The sequence below is a fragment of the Dysidea avara genome, chromosome 3 (assembly GCF_963678975.1).
Source record: "Dysidea avara chromosome 3, odDysAvar1.4, whole genome shotgun sequence".
Classification (NCBI taxonomy): domain Eukaryota; kingdom Metazoa; phylum Porifera; class Demospongiae; order Dictyoceratida; family Dysideidae; genus Dysidea; species Dysidea avara.
Window position 1 is genome coordinate 49,420,809 of NC_089274.1, and position 21,736 is coordinate 49,442,544.

The following is a 21,736-nucleotide window of genomic DNA, read 5'->3' on the forward strand; positions in this document are numbered from 1 at the left end:
AGGTGTTGTTAAATCCAAAAGTACCAAAGAACAGCAGTAAACAGCTTTTCCATCCTTGGACTGGACCATTCAAGGTACTGAAACAACTGTCTGAATGCACATACAGAGTGCAGAAACTTGAGGGGAAGAGACATAGACAAGTGGTCCATTTTAATCGTTTAAAGCCATGTCCAAAGATATTAGACTGAACAGTGATAGTCAACCTGCACAGACCAATGTCTCCTGAGAAGCGTGATACAGAGGTACAGGACCAGAGACCTCCTCAGTCATCACCAGTGGGGACCTACTTGGAGTTAATAGATATGATGACGTTGAGTTGGCTGTTGATCATCCTACCACCACCCCTCCTTCACACCAACCGATACAACAAAGACGTAATACTCCACGGCAATGAAATCCTCCAGTAAGATTGCAAGACTACGTGAGATCATGAATATGGGACATATTCTTAAGAGGGGAAGTAGTGTAACAGAGGTCCTTATATATAATAGCTACAGATTATCATAGTTTTGTAATTGTCACACTTTAGGCAGAGGATTAACAGATGGATCGTAAATAGGAATAAGGTCTTGGTATGTAACCCGGTATGAGGCTTTGGTTTGAAGTAGAGCTGGGGAATAGTAAAAAAATATCAAGTATCAAGATATAAATTTTCAAATCGTATCGTGATATTTAGCCTCTACACTATCGTGATGCATGCAACACTTCTAAATGACTACTAAATAGTTCTATTCATGAACCATATTGTTGTATTTTCACAAGAAAGGAGCAATGATTAGGTGTAAACAATGTATAAATAGCAAGTTTGTTCACAGAATTCTCAATTGTACAAGCAGCTAACTACTGATCTGTCATTTAGACACTATCGTGATACATATCATTATTGTGACATTTTCATTACTATCAATCGTCTTGTAAAAATTTTGCTATCGCCCACCTCTAGTTTGAAGGACAGATAAATGTTGCTGTCAATGTTAGGGTCACGATCTAACATATTCATTAAATGCACTGTGTTTAGGTCACCTTACCTCTATGACATGTTGCAATACCACCACTCCAAGTTCCATCGCTCTGACAATTACGTGATGTGCTACCACGGAGACGATAACCATCAGCACAACTGAATCTGCATGTGTCTTGGTATGAAGCGACCCCATCATCTCCAAACGCACAATCAATCATTCCGTTATCAGGTTGACTGAGGCCAGGACAGGACACTATTAGTAAAATTACATCACAAGTGAAATGATTTGTTTAACGCCTACCTCTTGCACATGTTGTTGTCATACCGCTCCAACTCTCATCACTCTGACAAGTCCTCATACTGCTACCTCTAACTTCATAACCACTGTTACATGTAAATGTGCATGTATCCTCAAAGGAAGTCACCCCATCATCACCAAGTGAGCAGCTGATTGCTCCATTAGTAGGTTGAGGGAGTGGAACACAACGAACTATTGAGGAGTTGATATTTAACAACAGTGTACATTATATAATCACCAAACCTCTCCCACAAGTAGCTTCAGTACCATTCCACCTTCCATCACTCAAACAGGTTCTACTATGACTACCACTGGTCAACTGGTATCCAGTATCACATGTAAAATTACATGTCACTTCATACACAGCATCCTGGTAACTTCCACTTGAACAAGAAATAGTTCCATTAGCAGGATGATTGAGGGTTGGACAGGACACTAATAACATAAAGATAAACCACTTTACAACCAACAACTAGCACACCTCTTGTACACATTGGTTCATCATTACTCCACATCCCGGTACTGAGACAAATTCTTGAACTGCTGCCCATTATTTCAAAACCATCCGCACAAGTGTATCGGCAAATATCTTGATATGATGTTGTTCCATCATCTCCATAGTCACACATCACTGATCCATGTTCAGGTTGTGGTAGTTCATCACAAGGCACTGCATATATAAGACATCATGAGACTCATGCAATCATGAGAACATTAAGTTTTCTAGATGTAGTTCACTACTATTGCCACACAAGGGTACGTGGTTTGTGTAGGAAAGTAAGCAGTGGATGATCAACTTAGCATATTCATTAAATGTACTGTGTTTGGATAATAAGGTCACCTTACCTCTATGACATGTTGCAATACCACCGCTCCAAGTTCCATCACTCTGACAATTGCGTGATGTGCTACCACGGAGACGATAACCATCAGCACAACTGAATCTGCATGTGTCTTGGTATGAAGCGATCCCATCATCTCCAAACGTACAATCAATCATTCCGTTATCAGGTTGACCGAGGTCAGGACAGGACACTATTAGTAAAATTACATCACAGGTGAAATGATTTGTTTAACACCTACCTCTTGCACATGTTGTTGTCATACCACTCCAACCCCCATCACTCTGACAACTCCTCATACTGCTACCTCTAACTTCATAGCCACTGTCACATGTAAATGTGCACGTGTCCTCAAAGGAAGTCACCCCATCATCACCAAGTGAGCAGCTGATTGCTCCATTAGTAGGTTGAGAGAGTGGAACACAATGAGCTATTCAAGAGTTGTTAAGAACAGCATACATTATATAATCACCAAACCTCTCCCACAAGTAGCTTCAGTACCATTCCACCTTCCATCACTCAAACAGGTTCTACTATGACTACCACTGGTCAACTGGTATCCAGTATCACATGTAAAATCACATGTCACTTCATACACAACATCCTGGTTACTTCCACTTGAACAAGAAATAATTCCATTAGCAGGATGATTGAGAGTTGGACAAGACACTAATAACATATTACAAGAATAGTAAAACTGCTTACAGCTGATTTATTGTACCTCTGGTGCACATCACATCAACGTTGCTCCATGTACCATCAACTTGACATGTGCTGGTATTACTACCCATTAATTCAAAGCCAGTTGCACAGGTGTAAGTACAGTTGTCTTGATAAGATGGCACTCCATCAAGGCCATAATTACAATTAACAAATCCATGCTCAGGTTGTCTTAATTCATCACAAATTATACCAAGTCTCACTATTCAAAGTACGTAAATTGATACTTACATTATTGGCCACTCAACAATAGTACATGGTCTTTTAATTGTATAACTTTTAACTTGCCCAAATATATATAAATTTTGTAATCATAGTATTGATTTGAAATAATTGTTGGTTTTAGAATTACATTCATCATGTTTAATGTAGTTTTTGTGAAAATTCTATTAGAACACATACAAAACCACCTTGGAAGGCATCCTCATCTCAAACAAGATTTATTACATGGCCCATAAAAATGAAAACATCTTTTTGACAAACTGACATTCGCCATTTTGTCTATAATTATGTGACTCAATTTTCCTTTTCATGTATTGTACAGTATGTAGATATAGTAGTTTGAAGTATTCAATTAGCTTGCCAATAACTAAAATTGTTAGCCACCAAATTTTTACCACAACCAGAGCTGTGAGTACTTGTTACAGTCACAAAAGTGATCCCGCCTACTGCTGCTGTCTGGCTGAGTCCACAAGATCATAGCCAGAGTGGTATCGGTATCAGGCATCAGATCGTCTACCGTGGATTCACAGGGGTAATCGAAATTCACGGAAAACAGGATGGGTACAGAAAGTGGGAATGAGAACGACCCACGGATAATGCCTAATATAGGTCATTATGCAATATACAGGTTGGATAGGTTGGATTTTTACAGCACAATATTTCTTAGCAGCATTGTTTGAATCCTTTTGCTAAAATGATCAAAACTTTCTAATAGAGCAATCAAAAATGTTTTTTATAAACTATCCCACCAGGGGCTTGTGAAATGATGGACTATAACTGTCATAGATTAGATATATAGAATAGCTAAGTCATCAATATTGAAAGTAAGCTACTCCTTTGAAACTATTAAACTATCAGTTTGAGTGAAAACATGTGCCTGCTTAACCCATTCACGGCGGCAGCTGCCATATGGTGGATCGCTGTAATAAAACACTCGCTGAATATAATTTTGACATCCTTACACTGGTATTGTGCATTTGTTAGCACGATGCGCCTATGCTGAAACGCACACACCCATAGAGGTCTTGTTTCTGGGATAACCGGATCCTTCACACACTATTACCGGTTTGTTATGTAACCCGGTATAACTTTTCTTGTGAACAGAGTCGAGTTAAATGTTTCTTCGAGTTGACACTAGTGTTTTTGAATACTCTGAATCGTTTCTGATGTGCTACAAAAGCTGAAGAATAAAGACAGTCAATGGTTTTCAAGAATGTGGCGTATTGTGCACGCGTGCGTATACGCATGTGCAATGAGGTTTTTGAGCTAAATCTCGATAAAACCAGCCAGGGAAACCATCGCTTAGTAAGCAGATGATGTAGAACTGTTCAATGGACTGTTGTAGTAATTTGTACATCCTTTGTTTGTACCCGACTGTTTGTATGTGCTGTTTATATCATTTTTTCATCTTTGTTGTGTTGTAATTACTTTGCAGTTTGTGTTGTGTAAACATAAACAATATAACCAAGTCTATAGCAAATATTTCAAGGGGTGGTTACTAAGTAGTTTAGCATACAGGTAGTGTTATACTGGACAATTTGGCAAGACCTATATAGTGCACCGGGAAATTCAGCCGTGAATGGGTTAATAGGAATTGTGTGGCTATGCATAATTACTTTAACACCACTAGATTTAAAAAGTGTTCTAGTTAACTGTAAGTGCCTATTACAGGCTTCGACCCACTGCTTCCAGATAAGAAGTCATATGATCAGAGTATGCATACAGCACTGGTATGTTTGTCAAGCTGAAGTGGCTTCAAGAGGAGTCCCCATGACTGGTCATATTGTCTTTAGTCTCTTCATTGGAACCATGCACCTACACATACTGCAGCTACCACATACCCATCATGTGACCTTTTCCTGAAGTTGCAGGTAAAACTTCCCATACTTATATGCAGGCACTGTTTTCGTAAACTTGTTCATGCTTATTGTAAACTTGTTCATGCTTATTGTAAACTTGTTCATGTTTATTGTAAACTTGTTCATGCTTATTATAAACTTGTTCGTGCTTATTGTTACATTTTATGGTTTCAAGTGAGTAGCTAACTTTCAATGTTGATGTATGGCTTAACTACTCTATACATCAAAGCTATAACAACTATAGTCCATCAATTACCAGACTTTTAATGCAGGCGACTGCTCTATTAGAGTATTTTTAATGCAGGTGACTGCTCTATTAGAATGTTTTGATCACCTTAGCAAAAGGATCCAAACAATGCTGCAAAGAAAGACAAAATAACCTAACGATGACCTTCATCAGACATTTTCCATGGGTTGTTCTTGTTACTGCTTTTCATTCCCATCCTGTTCCCATTTTCTTAGAATTCTACTAACCCATATCACAAAGCTCCAGCGAAATGGTCACAGAAAGCAAACCTGACAGGCAGTAGGATAACAGTGGAAATCACAATCAGTAATAATAGCCTAGTTAATTGTTTGTGACATTAATTTTGGTTTTTGTGTGAATGAACAGTAATGTCATGGTAGTGAAGGTAATTGTGGTCATTCCATTGTCTCTGTGCTGTGTCTATAATTGTGTCACACCTTTTCCTTTTGAGGTATCATACATTAAAGTAACTTCTGGTATGTGTCATATACATAACAATGTTGCAGTAGTTATCATACCTTCCTCACAAATGGTATCAGTGCCACTCCATCTTCCAGTTGCTTCACACGTTCTGAGTACACTGCCCATGAGGAGAAATCCAGGGTTACACCTGAAACTGCAACTGACTCCTGTGGAGTACGGGTGGTCTTCAATTATTGGTGTTCCAAATGAATTTACACATGTAGTCCTTCCATTGTACAGTGGAGTTAGTGGTGGACAAATTGCTATAGAATTATTTTGTAGCTCATATGTTATGCTCAACATAGTCCATATATTTCAACAAAGATTACTGTGTAAGCTTATTACATCTCATATCAAGACACACGGTAGTGTGTCATGTGGCCCAATAAGCCAGCGTGCAACACCGTGAGTAGATTGACAGGAAGAAAAAAAAGTGATTTTCACACATTTGTAACTCAGTGCTTCCTTTGCGAAACACTACAAGTTTTGCTGTGGACATTCCCACCAATGTCAGTACTCCCAAAAACCAAATTTCAGCAATTTAGTATTCCCAAGATATGAGACTTCAAAAATTGGCCTAGTTGCTTTGTTTTTTTCTCCTTTTTCTTCATCTTTTAGCACACTTACAAAACTATGAACGCAATATCCAATTGCCTTGAAATTTGGCACACGAAAAGGGGGTATAAAGGCACATCTTGGTACCAAGTTCAGCTGGAATATGATAAGGAGTTATTAGCGATTGTTCATGAAAAATAATACCAATACATTGTCACACCTACAGGGTAAACCGCTTATGGGAAGAAGCTGAAAATCGGTACGTGGATAGGTTAACTATTGAACCTGAAACTTTTGGTGGTTTGAAAGAAATCAAGTTAAAAACTGTGAAGATACAGTGAAACAACCAACAGTGTGTAACAATTATGCAATTGAGATTAGTTGATAAGAAACCACACCTACCAGACAAACTGCTCATTGGAATGATTTAAAAATTAGTGTACAGATGGATTAATCACCTTAGAAAACCTCTTCTATAGTTTAGTAGTATCAAACTTAAGCCCACAGAGTTATAACACGAAATCAACCTCGGTGTAGCAAGTGTGAGATTGAGATACTCTAATAGAGCAGTCTACTTAATAGTAGTCACCCTAAAGAGAGATCAGTTAGAAACAAGTAACCCATTAACTACATTTCAAGTCACCCTGTAGAGAGATCATCTAGAAACTGTATTATAGATAGAGCTGTACCGATGTGGGTTTTTGGCATGTACCGATATCCGATATGGATATCACCAAAAGAAGCTGATAACCGATAATTGATCCGATATTTGCAGTACAAACAAAAGTCATATATAATCTATGCAAAAGTGTCCATTTACCTACTCTACAACAACATGTGGATATATTCATTGCTCACTCTATGCCTGTGGTGATAGTGGCTTGCGTTTCTATTGTGCAATCAAGACAATTCGGCACCAATCGCATGTATTTGTATGGCTTCTCGTAGCGTATCGTTTGCTGTACAGTGAACAATAAGCCACTGCCACTGAACAGTCACATGGATAACATAGAAAACCAATATATAGTCTGTGTATGTACAAACTATTGCTACTGTATAAATATCAGTAGTGATATCGATCCTCCTACTGTTCTGTACCGACACCGATATTGGTAAAAAATGCCATATCGGTGGCCGATACTTTGGCTGCTCCGATTATCAGTACAGCTCTAATTATAGAGAGTTCGGCCACAAAGAAACCACCCTGTAGAGAGTTCAGCTATAAGCAAGTTACCCTGTAGAGAGATCAGCTACAAACAAGTTATCCTGTAGAGAAAATTGGCATGTAATAAAATTAATATATATATAAAATTTGTATAATTACTGATAAAACTAAAAACAGTAAAGTATTAAAAGTCTACTTCAAATCTTTTTCTTCTTACTCTGGTAAAGGAAAAAAAGATAGGTTAAAAAGCCCCAAAGCCATAGCTGGCTTTAGGTATACAAATACAAAAGAAGTGATATCTAATCCAAAACAGCCAAGTTGTAAAGAAAGAGTGCGGCCCTCAAAAAAGCCAAGGTGAAAAAAGATGTGAAATCCAAGGTGGCAGCCAAGAAATGGCTATGATGGTAGGTTAATGGTAAAAATTTTAATAACAACAATTCAGGTGAATTTGGTGCCAGTTCACCCTGGCTTTTTTGGGGGCCACACTCTTTTTTTACAGCTTGGCTGTTTTGGATTAGATAACATATTACATGGAAGGAAGCTGGCAATCACATAATTTATTACATGCTTATTATATTTATTATTATTATACTTTTTAACAGAGTAGGTGAGACGATATTAGTCATGTGTGTGTATAAACTAACATTCTTGTGACAAATTAAAGACTGTATTATCAGATTAATAGATGCTCAACTTGAGATATGGAAAAACTAATGGCTCTTAATACACAAAGGGTGAGCTAAATAATTACAGTTTTGTGCAGATCAATGTTTCCTGTGATAACTAGCAGTTCCTAAGCCAATTGCTACTGTGAGATTAAAAATGTCCATTATTTTGACGAATCAGGTGGTAATTGTCTAGTTGGTCTAATAAACCTACAAATGGTTTGTATTTCTTACAAAAAATGATAGTGGCTGAAATATTTGTAATTCCATTTTTAATCCCACCTGCTCGCATCGCAGCACTCTATAGCTTTGTTGGCCTTGTGGCTGAACACTTGTGGTAATTAATGGATCAAACCTTACAGCACTTCATCATCAGTTTATATGAACACTTCAGCAACTATCCACACATGCAGGGACAGATATCCAGCTGCCATTTGTAACTTAGGGCCTCTATCTGTGAGACATGACACAATCCTCTTAGAAGTTACTATACACTCCTGCCACATGAATCATCTGTACTGACTCTAGTACCAAAGTGGTATACAGTTATCCCAATGCTGGTTCAATAGGCTGAAATAGTAGTGTTTGCCAGCTTACAAAGGTTTGTGTGTCCCCTTGTGCATGTGTGTGTGTAGTGCAACTGATTAAATTTATTCTATAGACAACACATAGTCTTTCTATGTAGTTAATCACTTAGTTTACTGCATTCACTATCTACATAGCTAAATTACTCACACATGAACTCCATACCTATTGCCACTTGAATCAAATACAACACTGTAAAACTTCTTATGTAGACAGCAGCCATAGTAGACTAATAATTTCTCCACCTAAAATATAAATGCATGAAATTTACTATAATCAGATAGTCAATGTACAAGGCTACAAGTATAGTTATAGGTTAAAACAAAGTAATTGTTAATGGTATCACTTAGAGGATGTAGCGGTCACCTTTATCACAGCACATCTGTTTTAACAGTGTAATGGTCATGTACCTATTAAAAAATTATTAATTTTTATAAACAAAGTAGGGATCCATGCGACAAAAAGTAGTGAAATAAGAGGTGAACGATGGTATTACAACATTCAATCATTTTGTTCAATGCCAAAGTAGGGATTTAGAGCTACAGGGTATGTTGTAATACCATCATTAATCTCTTATTTCACTACTTTTTATTGCTTGGATCCCTGCTTCATTTTTAAATTAATAATTTTTAATTTACTAGTTTGTTTGGTTTTTTGTTATAGTATATGGCTATACACATGTGACTGTTCTATTAGGGTGACTGCTGTATTAGAGTATCTCAGCAGCCTTTCACCTACCAGGTTACTTTTGTTCTGCTAGCATTGCATTATGAATACAGCTGGGCCAATAAAAATGGAGTGTATCAGTGTGATAGATTGATAAGAGGTTTGGTTTCGGTGCTCGATCGTTATTAATCAACCAAGATAATTAATATGAAGTAGATATTTAGCTGGTCACTGGTCACGGTGCAAATATTTATTTAGCTGGTCATTTTGTTGTATAAACATTAGGAATTCAACCCTATAGGAAACACGGTTGTAGGATTAGGAACAACGCCCCTAGGAATAGTTTGTTTGTAGCTGAACTCTCCACAGGGTTGCTTATTTCTAGCTGAAACACTCTACGAAATGTAGCTGAACTCTGTATAGAGTGACTTGTTTCTAGCTGATATCTCTATGGGTGGCTTGTTTCCAACTGAACTCTCTACAGGGTGACTTGTCTCTAGCTGATCTCTCTACAGGGTGATATGTTTCTAGTTGATCTCTACAGGGTGGATTGTTTCTATCAGATCACTACTAAGCTCTTTACAGCGTGACTTGAGACGTAGCTGAACTTTCTACAGAGTGATTTATTTGCTGATGAACTGTCTTTAGGGTGACTTGTTTGTAGTTAAACTCTCTACAGGGTGACTTGTTTGTAACTGAACTTTCTACAGGGATATTTGTTTTTGATACTAGTTGATGGGTGACTTGATTGTAGGAATGTTCTAATAGAGTGACTAATAGAGTGACCTATTGCGCAGCTGAATGTTCTATTAGGGTGACTGCACTATTAGAGTATATCGATTGTGCACTTGTTACACCTAGTTCACTTTTATAGTGTAGCTCAGTGGATTTCAATCTGATTCCTTGTAAACCACTGAAAGATCACTCTACAATGATTTATCTATCTCTCCACCTGATTTCAGCCATTCTGTTAACTAGTTTGCCTGGTAGGTGTGGCAAGTATTACTTTTTTATTAACAAACTCGATTGTGCGTATTTTACATATGTTTGGCATTTTTGTTATAACTCCATGACTGTTAGTGCGATTTCTTTCAAACCACAAAAGGTTTGCATTATGATGGTTACTCCATGTACAGACCAATTTTCAAGTCATTCCTTCAAACGGTTAACCCTGTGGCTGCGACAAAAAATCGCAATTGAATTTTTCAAAAATCACATATAGCTCCCTTGTTCTTAATCAAAAGTATACAAAATTTGGACTGTAAACATACTAAATGATGTTCTTACAGCCCTCCAAATTTAAAAAAAATTTACTAAAGCATGTGCGAGTTATAGCAATTTTTAAGTGGTGCGAAAAGAAGATAAAGAAAAATGCGAAGAAACTAAGACGAACTTTGAAGGCATGTATCTCAGTAATGGCCTGGCTGATTCAGCTCAAATTTTAAATGGGAGGTACCCCACCCCTAGGGAGTTTTCACAGCAAAAATGGTTAATTTCCGTCCTGCTATTATCAAGCTACGGATGCATGAAAACAGCATTTTCTTGGTTCCTGTAAAATACACAATTGTCTGTCACGCGCCCGCACTGGCTGTACTTGGCCACATGACACGCTATCATGTGTCTTGATCATTAAACACCTGAGTTAACAAGGTGTAGAAAAACTCCATTAGCCTTCAGCTTTGCAACTGTGGTCAGGCAGGCATGCAGGCAGGCAGATGAAAATCCGAGTTTCAGTGATTTTTCAAATTTCTATTTCCAGTCATCCGTAAATGTTTCCTTAGCTTTAATGCTGTAGATGGACCAATAATTACTAGTATTTTTTAAAAAAATGTAAATTTAAAAATGAAGTAGGGATCTGTGCAACGAAAATAGTGAAACAAGAGATGATGATGGTATTACAGCATAGCTCAGTGGGAAAGTCCCTACTTTGAGCAAAATAATTGTTATAGCTAATGTGCCAAAGTAGGGACTTTCCCACTGAGATATGCTGTAATACCATCATTCATCTCTTGTTTCACTACTTTTCGTTGCACAGATCCCTACTTCATTTTTTAATTTACATTTTTTTTAAATGCTAGTTTGTTTAGTTTTTGTTGTAGCACAGCTAGCTGCAATATAACTTGTGACTGTTCTATTAGAATATCATACATGACTGTTGTAACGCATAGTATAAAACTTAAAAGTGTGACAAAACCCCTCTGTTGAAAAAATTGGCAGAAAAAACTTTGGTGATTGAAATAATATTCACCAAAGTTTTTACTGTATGGTATGGTAAGGATAACAACAAGGTGTCGACTCATCAGTTAAGTAGCGTATTAAATATATAGGTAGCTAGTGTTATTGTTGTAGCAAAAATTTGTAATAGCTACTGATCTAACGACGTGCTAGCAAAGGCATGCTTCGCTATCTCCTGCGATGCCCATGAGTGATCACACATATTTACTTTTTCAGTGAACTCCAGTAGCAGAGGTTATCACGTATGTCAAAGTATTTGGCCAAATCCATCGTGAGACAATCAACTGACATGCAAACGGGAAGTTGGAAATGCTTTCCAAAGGAGCTACGGTGCTTACAACTGTGGGACACATTCCTAGGAAGATCTCCAAAGTCAGCTTGATCTTTATTATGTGGTGGTACGAGCTGACCTTCATCTCAAGTTCAATCTCAGTTTAGTTTACAAAAAAACCAACAAATGGCTCAACTCAATAACCTCAACCTTGTGTGATCATCTAAAATAATTGGCAAAAAAAACTTTGGCGAATTGAATGCTATTCGCCAAATTCGCTAAAGTTTTTTACCGCCAAAGTTTTTTACTATACAGTATTAGAGTAACCGTTGTATTAAAGTATATCTCGAGTCAGCCAAGAGGTGTGCAGCTAGCTAGACCAATAAGGGGTGAGGTCATTTTGTTTACTGTTGAGTAAACAGCTAGATTGTTAAGAGGTGTGGTCTCCGTACTCTATCACTATTAGTCCACCTAGATCTTTAATCGAAGGGCGTGGTCGCGAACCTGTCGCGAATGGGATCCCAATCGCAAAGTTGCACTATGCTTGCACATATCTAGTAGCACTAGGACTGAAGCGCTTCTGAATCCAGCACTGAAATAATTCTGTGGTGTCTATATATGTTGCTGAAAGAATGTGTTGATATGGAAAATTAACACTTCGATATGGTTTCATTGGATGAAGAAAAAGACAGGCAGCCTGATTGAACAGAAAAGAAAAGACAAGGCGCAGAGGGCCTACACTTGTCGGAACCCCAAAAGGCACATTCCACTGAAGAGTTTGTTATTGTGGCATAAAATGGTGGCCATGTGCTGCTTCGTTTGGCCTCTAGCCTTGCAACTGTGCTCAGTGAGTGAGGCAGTGAGTGAGGCAGTGAGACTAAATTCGAGTATTGGCGATATTTTTAAAATTCTATATCCGGCCAACTGTAAGTGTTTATTATATTAAATGCTGTGTTATATATTATATGGACTAGTACTATTCTGTAAAGGTGATTTTCATCACGTAAAATGTATCTAGGATGATTTTTAAAGGTGGAATTTTGGGCGGCGCACAAATTTTTCAAGGCAATCCCTACTTAAACGGTACTACCATACTGTTTGATGATTTTCATCACAAAAGATGATTTATTTAGGCAGTGCACATCATTTTAGGGGTGATTCCCACTTAAACAGTAATACTGTTTGATAGTTTATGTGCTTTTTCTATATCCAGTGTGGATTAATTTGTTAGACACCTTAGTGCAACAGATATACATCAGAGTGAAAGATTATGCAGAGCATCAGATTATTAGACATTTTATTAATGTGTTGTTATACTATATGAAATTATAATCTCAGGACTGTCAGTCACTAGCATCCTTCATACTAATAGCTGGACTCCTAATGAAAACACACACAAGATATTATGTATACTGACTAGTAGCTAGCTACATACCTGTCAATTGATGGTTGTGCATTTATCATTTCAAGAAAGCCTGTATACTATATGAAGAATCATCAGTTCTGCCAGAGGTGGACTATACTGACCACATGTTATATGATTGGCTCACTGGTGCACAGTAGTTACATAAATAATGTGATGTCAGAAAAGAGATGTGCAGAGTTTGTTCAGGTTAGTATTGTACCCATTAGGGTTTTTAACTGGCTCTAATGGCACTCCCACATCTCTATGGAAGAAATCTAATTACAAAAAGACACCTAAAAAGAACCTACAGTAGGCCCAGGGATTGTTAGTGAACTGGTAAATGCCCCACTGCAATGGCAAGATCTCTTGCCAGGGGCACTTGAACATGATCAAGAACCCCAAATGCACATAATGGAGGAGTGGAGCAAGGAGAACCCAGACTTCATCAGAGCCAGCCCATCATCTGGGAACTCCAATTCTCACTGAGCAAAATGGGCCAAATGCTAGTGGCCACTTCCCCATTCTACCAGAGGAAGAGAAACTAATGGGGTAAAGCTACCATGCTCTACTTTGCATACATGCTCAGCATTTCTCAGCCTCATGCTTATGAAAAATAGCAGCCAAGGTGGTAGACCAATTACTGGAAGCTGCAAAGGAATTGAAATTGAAAAAGGTGCAATGATGTAAGCATCTTGAAAAACCAGCAGCCAAGCGGTGGTGCATAACTTTGCCAGAAAAGGCATGTAATACAAGATGCAGAGTAGTGGCGTAACTAGACTAACACTAATACCAGTAATAGACTCTCTAGTTTGGTAAACTGAAGAGCAAAAAAAAAGTCACTACCTGCTGGCAATGGCTGCCTCCTATTGTATTGCTCATTATTTTTATAACTACATAGTTGGCTACACTGTTTCTCTGAACATTGTGATTGGAGTCATTGACCGCTCTCAATCTTTTCAGTAATATAAAGGTGGACCAATACCAATACCAGTATCAGTATTGATGCCGATACCAGTGGTACCAGTATTAGATTGGTATCAGTAATACAAAGGTACAGATACCACCAGTAGATACTCACCACTTTTACTAAACCACCTCTAGCTAAGTTTCCAGTAGCAAATAACTTAGTTAGGCTAGCAAAGTAATGAAAAAAAATCCTTTGTTACTCTTTTCCAAGTATTGCTACAATTGCTCTGTGTGTATTCTAATATATTAGAACATGTGAATCCTTTGTAATTGCAGTTGTTCCTCAAAGAAATAAATTTATGACTACTTGGCTTGCTTTTTCATGAACAGGTTTGATTGCAATGCTGCAACAAACATTGTAGAATCATGCATATAGGCTGCCCATGCAATTAATTACTTAATCAATAAGCTTACAAGAAAACTACCTCAAATCAAGCAGTTAGTAATCCACGATGATGTTTATCATGTTTAGCAATGAATATTTTGAAACTTGATTGAACTGAGATCATCGCTTCTCAATCAAACTGCACAATTACTGTGATATTTTAATAGCTAGCTATGTATCACAACAGTGAAATTTCTATAATAAACTTCAATGCTTAGTATCAGTATTGGAATCAGTATCGGCAGATAATTTCAGTACAAATACTTGTATCGGAAGTATCAGTAAAAAGTGGTATCGGTCCACCTCTAGTAATATAGTACGGTGTGCTGACACCCTGGCCCAGGCCTGGGTTTAGTCACGCCACTGCAGAGTACTATGCTTGTATGAAGGTTATACTGAAGGTATTAAGTTGTTGTTGAAATGGAGCCTCTTGTTCTTTGTAGCTAACTTCATACCACAGAATGCCTAGTATGGTTTCCCAGAGTTTGATAGATAGCTGGCGTGTCACAACTACTCATGCACCCACTTAAACTAATCATGGCAGGATAAACCTTCTAGGAATAAACATTTTAACACAGGTTAAGCTTCCTGGCTTATTTTATGCTGAAAACAACATCAGCAAAATAACTCTGACTGTGATGTTTTTGGCTTCTCGTATGGTCTACATCAAAACATGGTATTGGTAATTATCGACCAAAATTGTCAAAATAAAACTCTATACTACACATTTTATGCTTTTGGTTCTTAGAAACTATGCAACTTCAACCCAAAATTAACTTTATGTCATTGGTCAGGTCACTGAGAGAATTTAGAAGGCCCACGGCAAATTTTGAATTTGGGGCCCTTATAACTAGGTAACACCTTTAGCATGTGGAGTATGCCAATCTAGGGGGTCTGGGGGCATGCCCCCCAAGGGAATTTTTGAAAATTAGACCCTCTAAGATTGAATATGAGAGTGAATTCAATAGTTTATCACGGTATAATATTAATGACAGGCAGGCAGGTAGGCAGGCAGGCAGGCAGGTAGGCAGGCAGGTAGGCAGGCAGGTAGGCAGGCAGGCAGGTAGGCAGGTAGGCAGGCAGGCAGGTAGGCAGGTAGGCAGGCAGGCAGGCAGGCAGGCAGGCAGGTAGGCAGGTAGGCAGGCAGGTAGTCAGGCAGGCAGGTAGGCAGGCAGGTAGGCAGGCAGGCAGGTAGGCAGGCAGGCAGGCAGGCAGGCAGGCAGGCAGGTAGGCAGGCAGGCAGGTAGGCAGGCAGGCAGGTAGGCAGGTAGGCAGGCAGGCAGGTAGGCAGGCCGACAAAAAGTCATGTTTAAGTGATTTTTTGCTTAAATTCTACATCCGGCCGCCTGCTTGTTTTTAATGCTGTATTTGATGTTAGATGGACTAATATTTTTCCGTAAAGGTTATTTTCATTGTGTAAGACATTTCTAGGATGATTTTTAAAGCAGCATTTTAGGAGGTGCGCATAATTTTTTGTTGCTTAAATAGTACTCTACCATACTGTTTGATGGAGCAGCCACCCTATTATGCCCGCCTGCCTGCCTGACTACACTCGTAAGACTGGAGGCCAGACAAAGCAGCACACAACCACATTTTATGCCACAATAACAAACTTACCAGTGACATGTGCCTTTTGGGGTTCCGATGAGTGTGTGTCCTCTGTGCCTTGTCTTTCCTTTTATCTTCAATCAGTCTTGTATTCAGCCTTCTTCATGCAATAAAACCATATCGAGGCATTAATTTTCCCTATCAACATTTTCCTTGAGCAGCATGTTTAGATACAACAAACGTATTTAAGTGCCTTACACTCGATGGATACCTGAAACTTCACGATAGGTTCAGTACTATGCCTATTTACACAATCTTGCATGGTTAATTAATAGTAACGATCAAGCACTGAGACCACACCTCTTAACAGTCTATTTACTCGATCACAATGTTATTATTAGTCTAGCTTGTAGCTCAAAATGCTAGCACAATGAAAATATGAAATAGCGATGCACCCCCCCCCGGTAGGTGAAGGCACTCTAATACAGCAGTCACCTTAATAGAAATCACCTGTATGCTAAAACAAAACAAAAAAAAACTAGTATAAAATAAACGAAGTAGGGATCCAAGAGATAAAAAGTAGTGAAGCAAGAGATGAATAATGGTATTACAGCATAGCTCAGTGATCCCTACTTTGGCATTGAAAACAATGATTGTTATAACATGCCAGTGTAGGAGTTTTCCCACCAAGCTATGTTGTAATACCATCATTCATCTCTTGTTTCACTACCCTACTGTCATTTTTAAATTTTAATATATGTATATATACTAGTTAGGGTAAATATCTCGAGCTGTACATTGCACTCTTTTAATAGTAAGCTTTCTGCCAAATGTATAGCACCTAGGAAATTTTTAAACCCTACTCCATATGCTAGACTGATTTCAACAGTATGTTAGAGCAGCTACTACTGAATATTTGCCTGACTGCTATATTAGGGTGATTGTTCTATTAGAGTACTGTAATTGTTATTGTTATTAGTGCTTTACAGTGACCAGCACTGAAGGTCTGACAGCAACATGTGCTGCAGCCTTAGGATTACCTAACCTAATTTCAAGGACTTAGACTTAGTGACTTCTAGCTGAAAAGGTGTAACAGAAAAGGGACCAAAGTAAGGGGGGAAAAAAAATCAAGCAAGTATCTCAATCTTGATGTAAAGTCACACTCTAAGATATATATTCAAGCCTGGAAATATTATACTGTATAGTGGGAATTTTCAAGGCATAAAACTTTTGTGAGACTGTGTAAAATATGATTTTCGCATTTTTTAATTTACAAAGTCTAGAAAACGGTTTTGGTAAGGTAATAGCTATGTGTATAAAGATTTCACGACTATACTTTTACAAAGCTATCATTACTCATGAAATTCATGCAAGTTTTATCCCTCAAAATTTTCCAGCTACACGGTACTCGTTACTTGTTGAGCTTGCTGACTAATAGATTATTGAGGCTTCTTAGTCTCCAATGGCCCTGAGTATTGTTGGTTGAAAAACTTGTATATAAACAGGTACCATTTCTTGCCCTATGTTAAATACAAAAAGTCATTAGCGCTTATAATCTCTACAGCACACTATAGAGGTTTTCAGAAGATTATGAAATCACATATTTCATCGTATATGTATTATAGAGGATTATGTAGTTCATAAATTATGTGCAAGAAACAGTAGCCATTTTGGACGTATAGAAGTGATTGAGAGATTTTTGTTGGCAAAAAGATTTGCTGTGGAACTGGCTGAGATTTTCGTTGTTGAAGACAAAAAGAATCACTGCTCTGATGCAGGAAGTTTTTGTCTCGGTTTCGTGCTAAAGAGTTATGTTAAACGATGCTCACGCAGTCTGAGTACAGAGTTAGAGCCCTCTCTCGAGCTAGTCCAGCATTCGTCTCCACCCTCCTGTGCTTTCTCAGACAGGGTGCTGTTTTGATTAACCAGTATGCAGTCATTACAATGATGTTTGTTTTTCCACAGAGCTCATGCACTGTCACACCACTCTGGAACTTAGTGAATATGCACAAGTTCTTACCAAAGCAGCAAAGGAGAGATAAGTGGAAAAGTTTGAGTGCACCATGGATCCTTACTTGGACTCTTATACACGAATCAAGCATCTTTGCTACATATACGTTTACCAACTGTGAAGTACTCCACATCTATGACTTCATTGGAAATTATATGATCAGTGGAAGTGATCCACAAAGGGCATTTAAAAACCCCTTGTGGATCAGTAAAAGTGGTTCTGTAAACAGCGTAGCTATGTATGTATGCTAACAGTTAACATACTTTAACTGCAATTGTACATTTGCTTATAATGTGTAATGTATTATGACAATTCATATTGTATAGCTACAAATGTAACATTTAATTACTAGGTATAAGGGATTCACATAAGTTCACTAATGCAGAGCATATTGTCATCTGCAACACTGACTTTGGGCCCCGTCTTCCTTGATAAAGTTTGTTGGCAAAATTCCCTCTAAAATAGAATACTTTAGCATGATCACACCAATAAGCCTCTCTACATGAATTCTCACAACAGCTAAGTCCCTGGAGTCTTGCACTCCTTTTGCAGATAGCTGTGTCTTTCCCTTTGTAATGCTGGCAGCTTTGCCTCAGTTTGATGAATGCCAACAAGTTCATAAATGTTAAAGCCTCTATCAGCTAACACCACGTCACCAGGAAACAGCAAGTCAAGAATTCCACATTCTTGAGTGATTTGTTTATCAGGAACTCTACCTCCCCTTGCTCTTGAAATAAATGACATACCTTGTGGTGAAAATACACTTTACGGTATTATGTGATTTGTAATTTGAAAAAGTCTTTGACCTAGCCAAGAAGTTGGTCACATTCACACAGCATTCATTCATTCATGTCACATTCTGTTAGAATACTTTCTAGTTCCTTTACTCTGGTATCAGCAATACTCTCTATAGTTCTATTCCTCTGACGTCAAGAGCTATTACGATACTTTCAAGTTCCTTTCATCTGGATCTGAGCTCTGTCACAGCATTTTCTAATTGTTTGCACTGTACTTCTTTTTCCGCTATCTTTAAACATAGCTCTCCATTTATTTGTAAGGCGTGCATGTTGAAGTTCTTTTTCTATTTCTGCAGTACACTGCACAACCAGAGCATTAATATTGAAGTCATTAAAGTTTCCAGGGACTGTTCCAGACTCAAGTTCAGTCTGCACAGCTTCATCCATCAGTTATAGTTTTGTTCTGTGCTCTGTGAATTGTCATCACTATGCCAAGAAGTGGTTTGATTAGCCTCACTTCTTCTTTGGCTTTCACTCATTGCAGCCATTTGCTCGTTTCTTCACTCTTTGTTCTATATAGTCCTGCCCTTTCTTCTTCCGTTGTAAAGATGAAAACAGCACTGATGTATAGTCTATTTGAGTTGGATCTTTAGACAGATTAGCTACACCTGAAAAAGTGTGTGGTGTCGAAGCGCTGTTTCCCAAGCTTCCTTCCTGCTCCTATCCTCTGGAAAGTGGTGAAAACTGTACAGAATCCTTGTGTATTGCTACACTCGTATGCAACACGCCTCAATGGCATTTTCAAGCCAACCATTTAAATTTATCAATTTCAAAACACTTTTAGAAATTCACATGTTTAATTAGCTTTTAATGTTTACATGTACATCATACTCAATTCTGAGTTTTGTACATTATAAATAAATAATTCTCTCAGCCAGTTCAATATGTCAAAATGGCTACCATTTCTCATACGTAATTTATAAACTATGTAATCCTCTATGCTATAATGCGTATACGATGAAATTGGTGATTTCATAATCTTCTGAAAACCTCTATACTATACAGCAAATCAAAGTCCTTGGAGTGCTCTATACAATGCCACCCAAAGCCGATCAAATTAGTATACTGTGTGCTTTGAAAAATTGAGTAGCATTGAACGAAGAGCTTGCATATGAAGAAGTTTTTATATGAAACGGATATAATTTGGCTTAATCACAGAACACTGTAGTTTTCGCAAACTAACCTGCAGAACTAATTCACAGTGCTTTTGTTTCATTGTAACACTAATGTAGTGAAGGTCAATGGCTGTCAAGACATCGAAATACCTCGTAGCGTTCCCTTCCAAATATCCTCCATTCAATTCGCCATAGAAAAAGTAAGCGATTTTCAACCTTAAAATGACGCACTTAAATTTCCTCTGATTTCCTTCTGCTATAGCTGATCTTAATCACTATTCACAGCTCTTTCCAAATCTGGTTCGGAATCTGAGGTATCTATCACGTGTCGCGGGTTATTATGCCTTTTATTGCATGACCCCAAAACGCCAAATACAAAATATATGGGGAAATTTGCTACACCCGGTCGGTTTAGGCCATTTTGATGCACCTAAATTTCCATGAATTGGACTTCTTTTGGTACCATTGTACTCACAGAGAGTTTCTCTACATGTATCAAATTCGGAAAGTTGCTAAACAGACTTGAGGTAGGCGGTACACGATAATTAATTTAATTTTTAATGGTTTTTCAATCAAAATGTATTGGACATGCATGCCTGTTCCAGCTGGCATTTTTGCCATAGACAAAAGTATAGCAAATGTCCGCAGACTTCTTGATATGATAATGTTAGAACAACCTTTGCTCGAATTCTGTAGAATTGCTCATTTTAACAACTATATGACCACGCCTACATTTGAATAAAGTATAATAATATTTATAGTGACGCGATTTTAGCCCTGCATCCCTTCTCAGTGCACATGCTGCACATGTGCTAAAGTTTAACTTTTGCATGATGACCAACCGACCCTATATACGTAAACGAAACACTGCCACGCGGCCGAAACTCGATCCTGCTACTAGTCGTTGAGCCCGCTCAAACGGTAGTCTGAAGATTCCATGCATGTGGCTTAGTTTACTCAAACATCAGACATATTTATACAATAATTCTACTTACTACAATGGCATATAGGATCTGAGTGGCAGGGTGCTGCTTCACATCTATACGATCCTCGTCTACGTAGTTGATTCGCCGGCACGTGACACGGCGACACACCCGTCTCGATTATTGTTGGGGCAAGTATGAGCGAGCCCAATATAGACTTCCTGTGCATGAGATATATCATGTGCTGGGGGTGGTAGGAAAGGGCATTACATCCAGCCCGGGAGATATATCATGTAGTATGGCACAGAATGGGTTTTTCCTCCTTACATGCTATATATATATTGCAACATGCATTAACTTTTTATTCCCGGCGGGGCCTGGGGGTATGACACCTCTACAAACCACGTACACCCTTCAGCTACCAAATCAACAAATCCGAACAAATCTCGGAGCAATTCGCCCATGCACGCAAGTAATTAATGTTACTTGAAAAACAAGCCTCGAAAACACGAGGGGTCCGACACTTCGTGAAATCTCGTACGCTCCCTACAGTAGAAATCAGAAATCAAGCCTCTAATCTCCGTGTTTCTCGGTAAATTGGAGAAGATTTTCCGTAAACTATAGCTTGCGTGGGCGGAAAACAGCAGAAATCAGTCTAGAAATCAGAAATCACAGTAGAAATCTGGAAATCTCGTACGCTCTTTCCGAAGTGTCGGATCCCTCGCGAAAACCTATTTATAAGCAATACAAGCTCACAGTGATACGATACTAGTTCGGAGTCATGAACTAATGTCCTTCAGAACCCAGTAATAACCTTACAAATCACACTA

The 21,736-nt window shown here is 38.3% G+C and overlaps 1 protein-coding gene across 1 annotated transcript; it reads right to left on the reverse strand.

Moving 5' to 3' along the window:
- Positions 1-880: 880 nt before the first annotated feature.
- Positions 881-21,048, reverse strand: LOC136248597 (P-selectin-like). Its single transcript, XM_066040366.1, has 12 exons — positions 20,979-21,048; positions 8,750-8,829; positions 5,671-5,877; positions 2,826-3,026; positions 2,582-2,773; positions 2,346-2,534; positions 2,109-2,297; positions 1,744-1,932; positions 1,506-1,697; positions 1,266-1,454; positions 1,029-1,217; positions 881-987 (listed from the first exon to the last, which is right to left on the reverse strand). The coding sequence occupies exons 2-12, from the start codon at positions 8,805-8,807 to the stop codon at positions 881-883; spliced, it is 1,902 nt and encodes a 633-aa protein (XP_065896438.1). The 5' UTR covers positions 8,808-8,829; positions 20,979-21,048.
- Between the last annotated feature and the right edge of the window lie 688 nt (positions 21,049-21,736).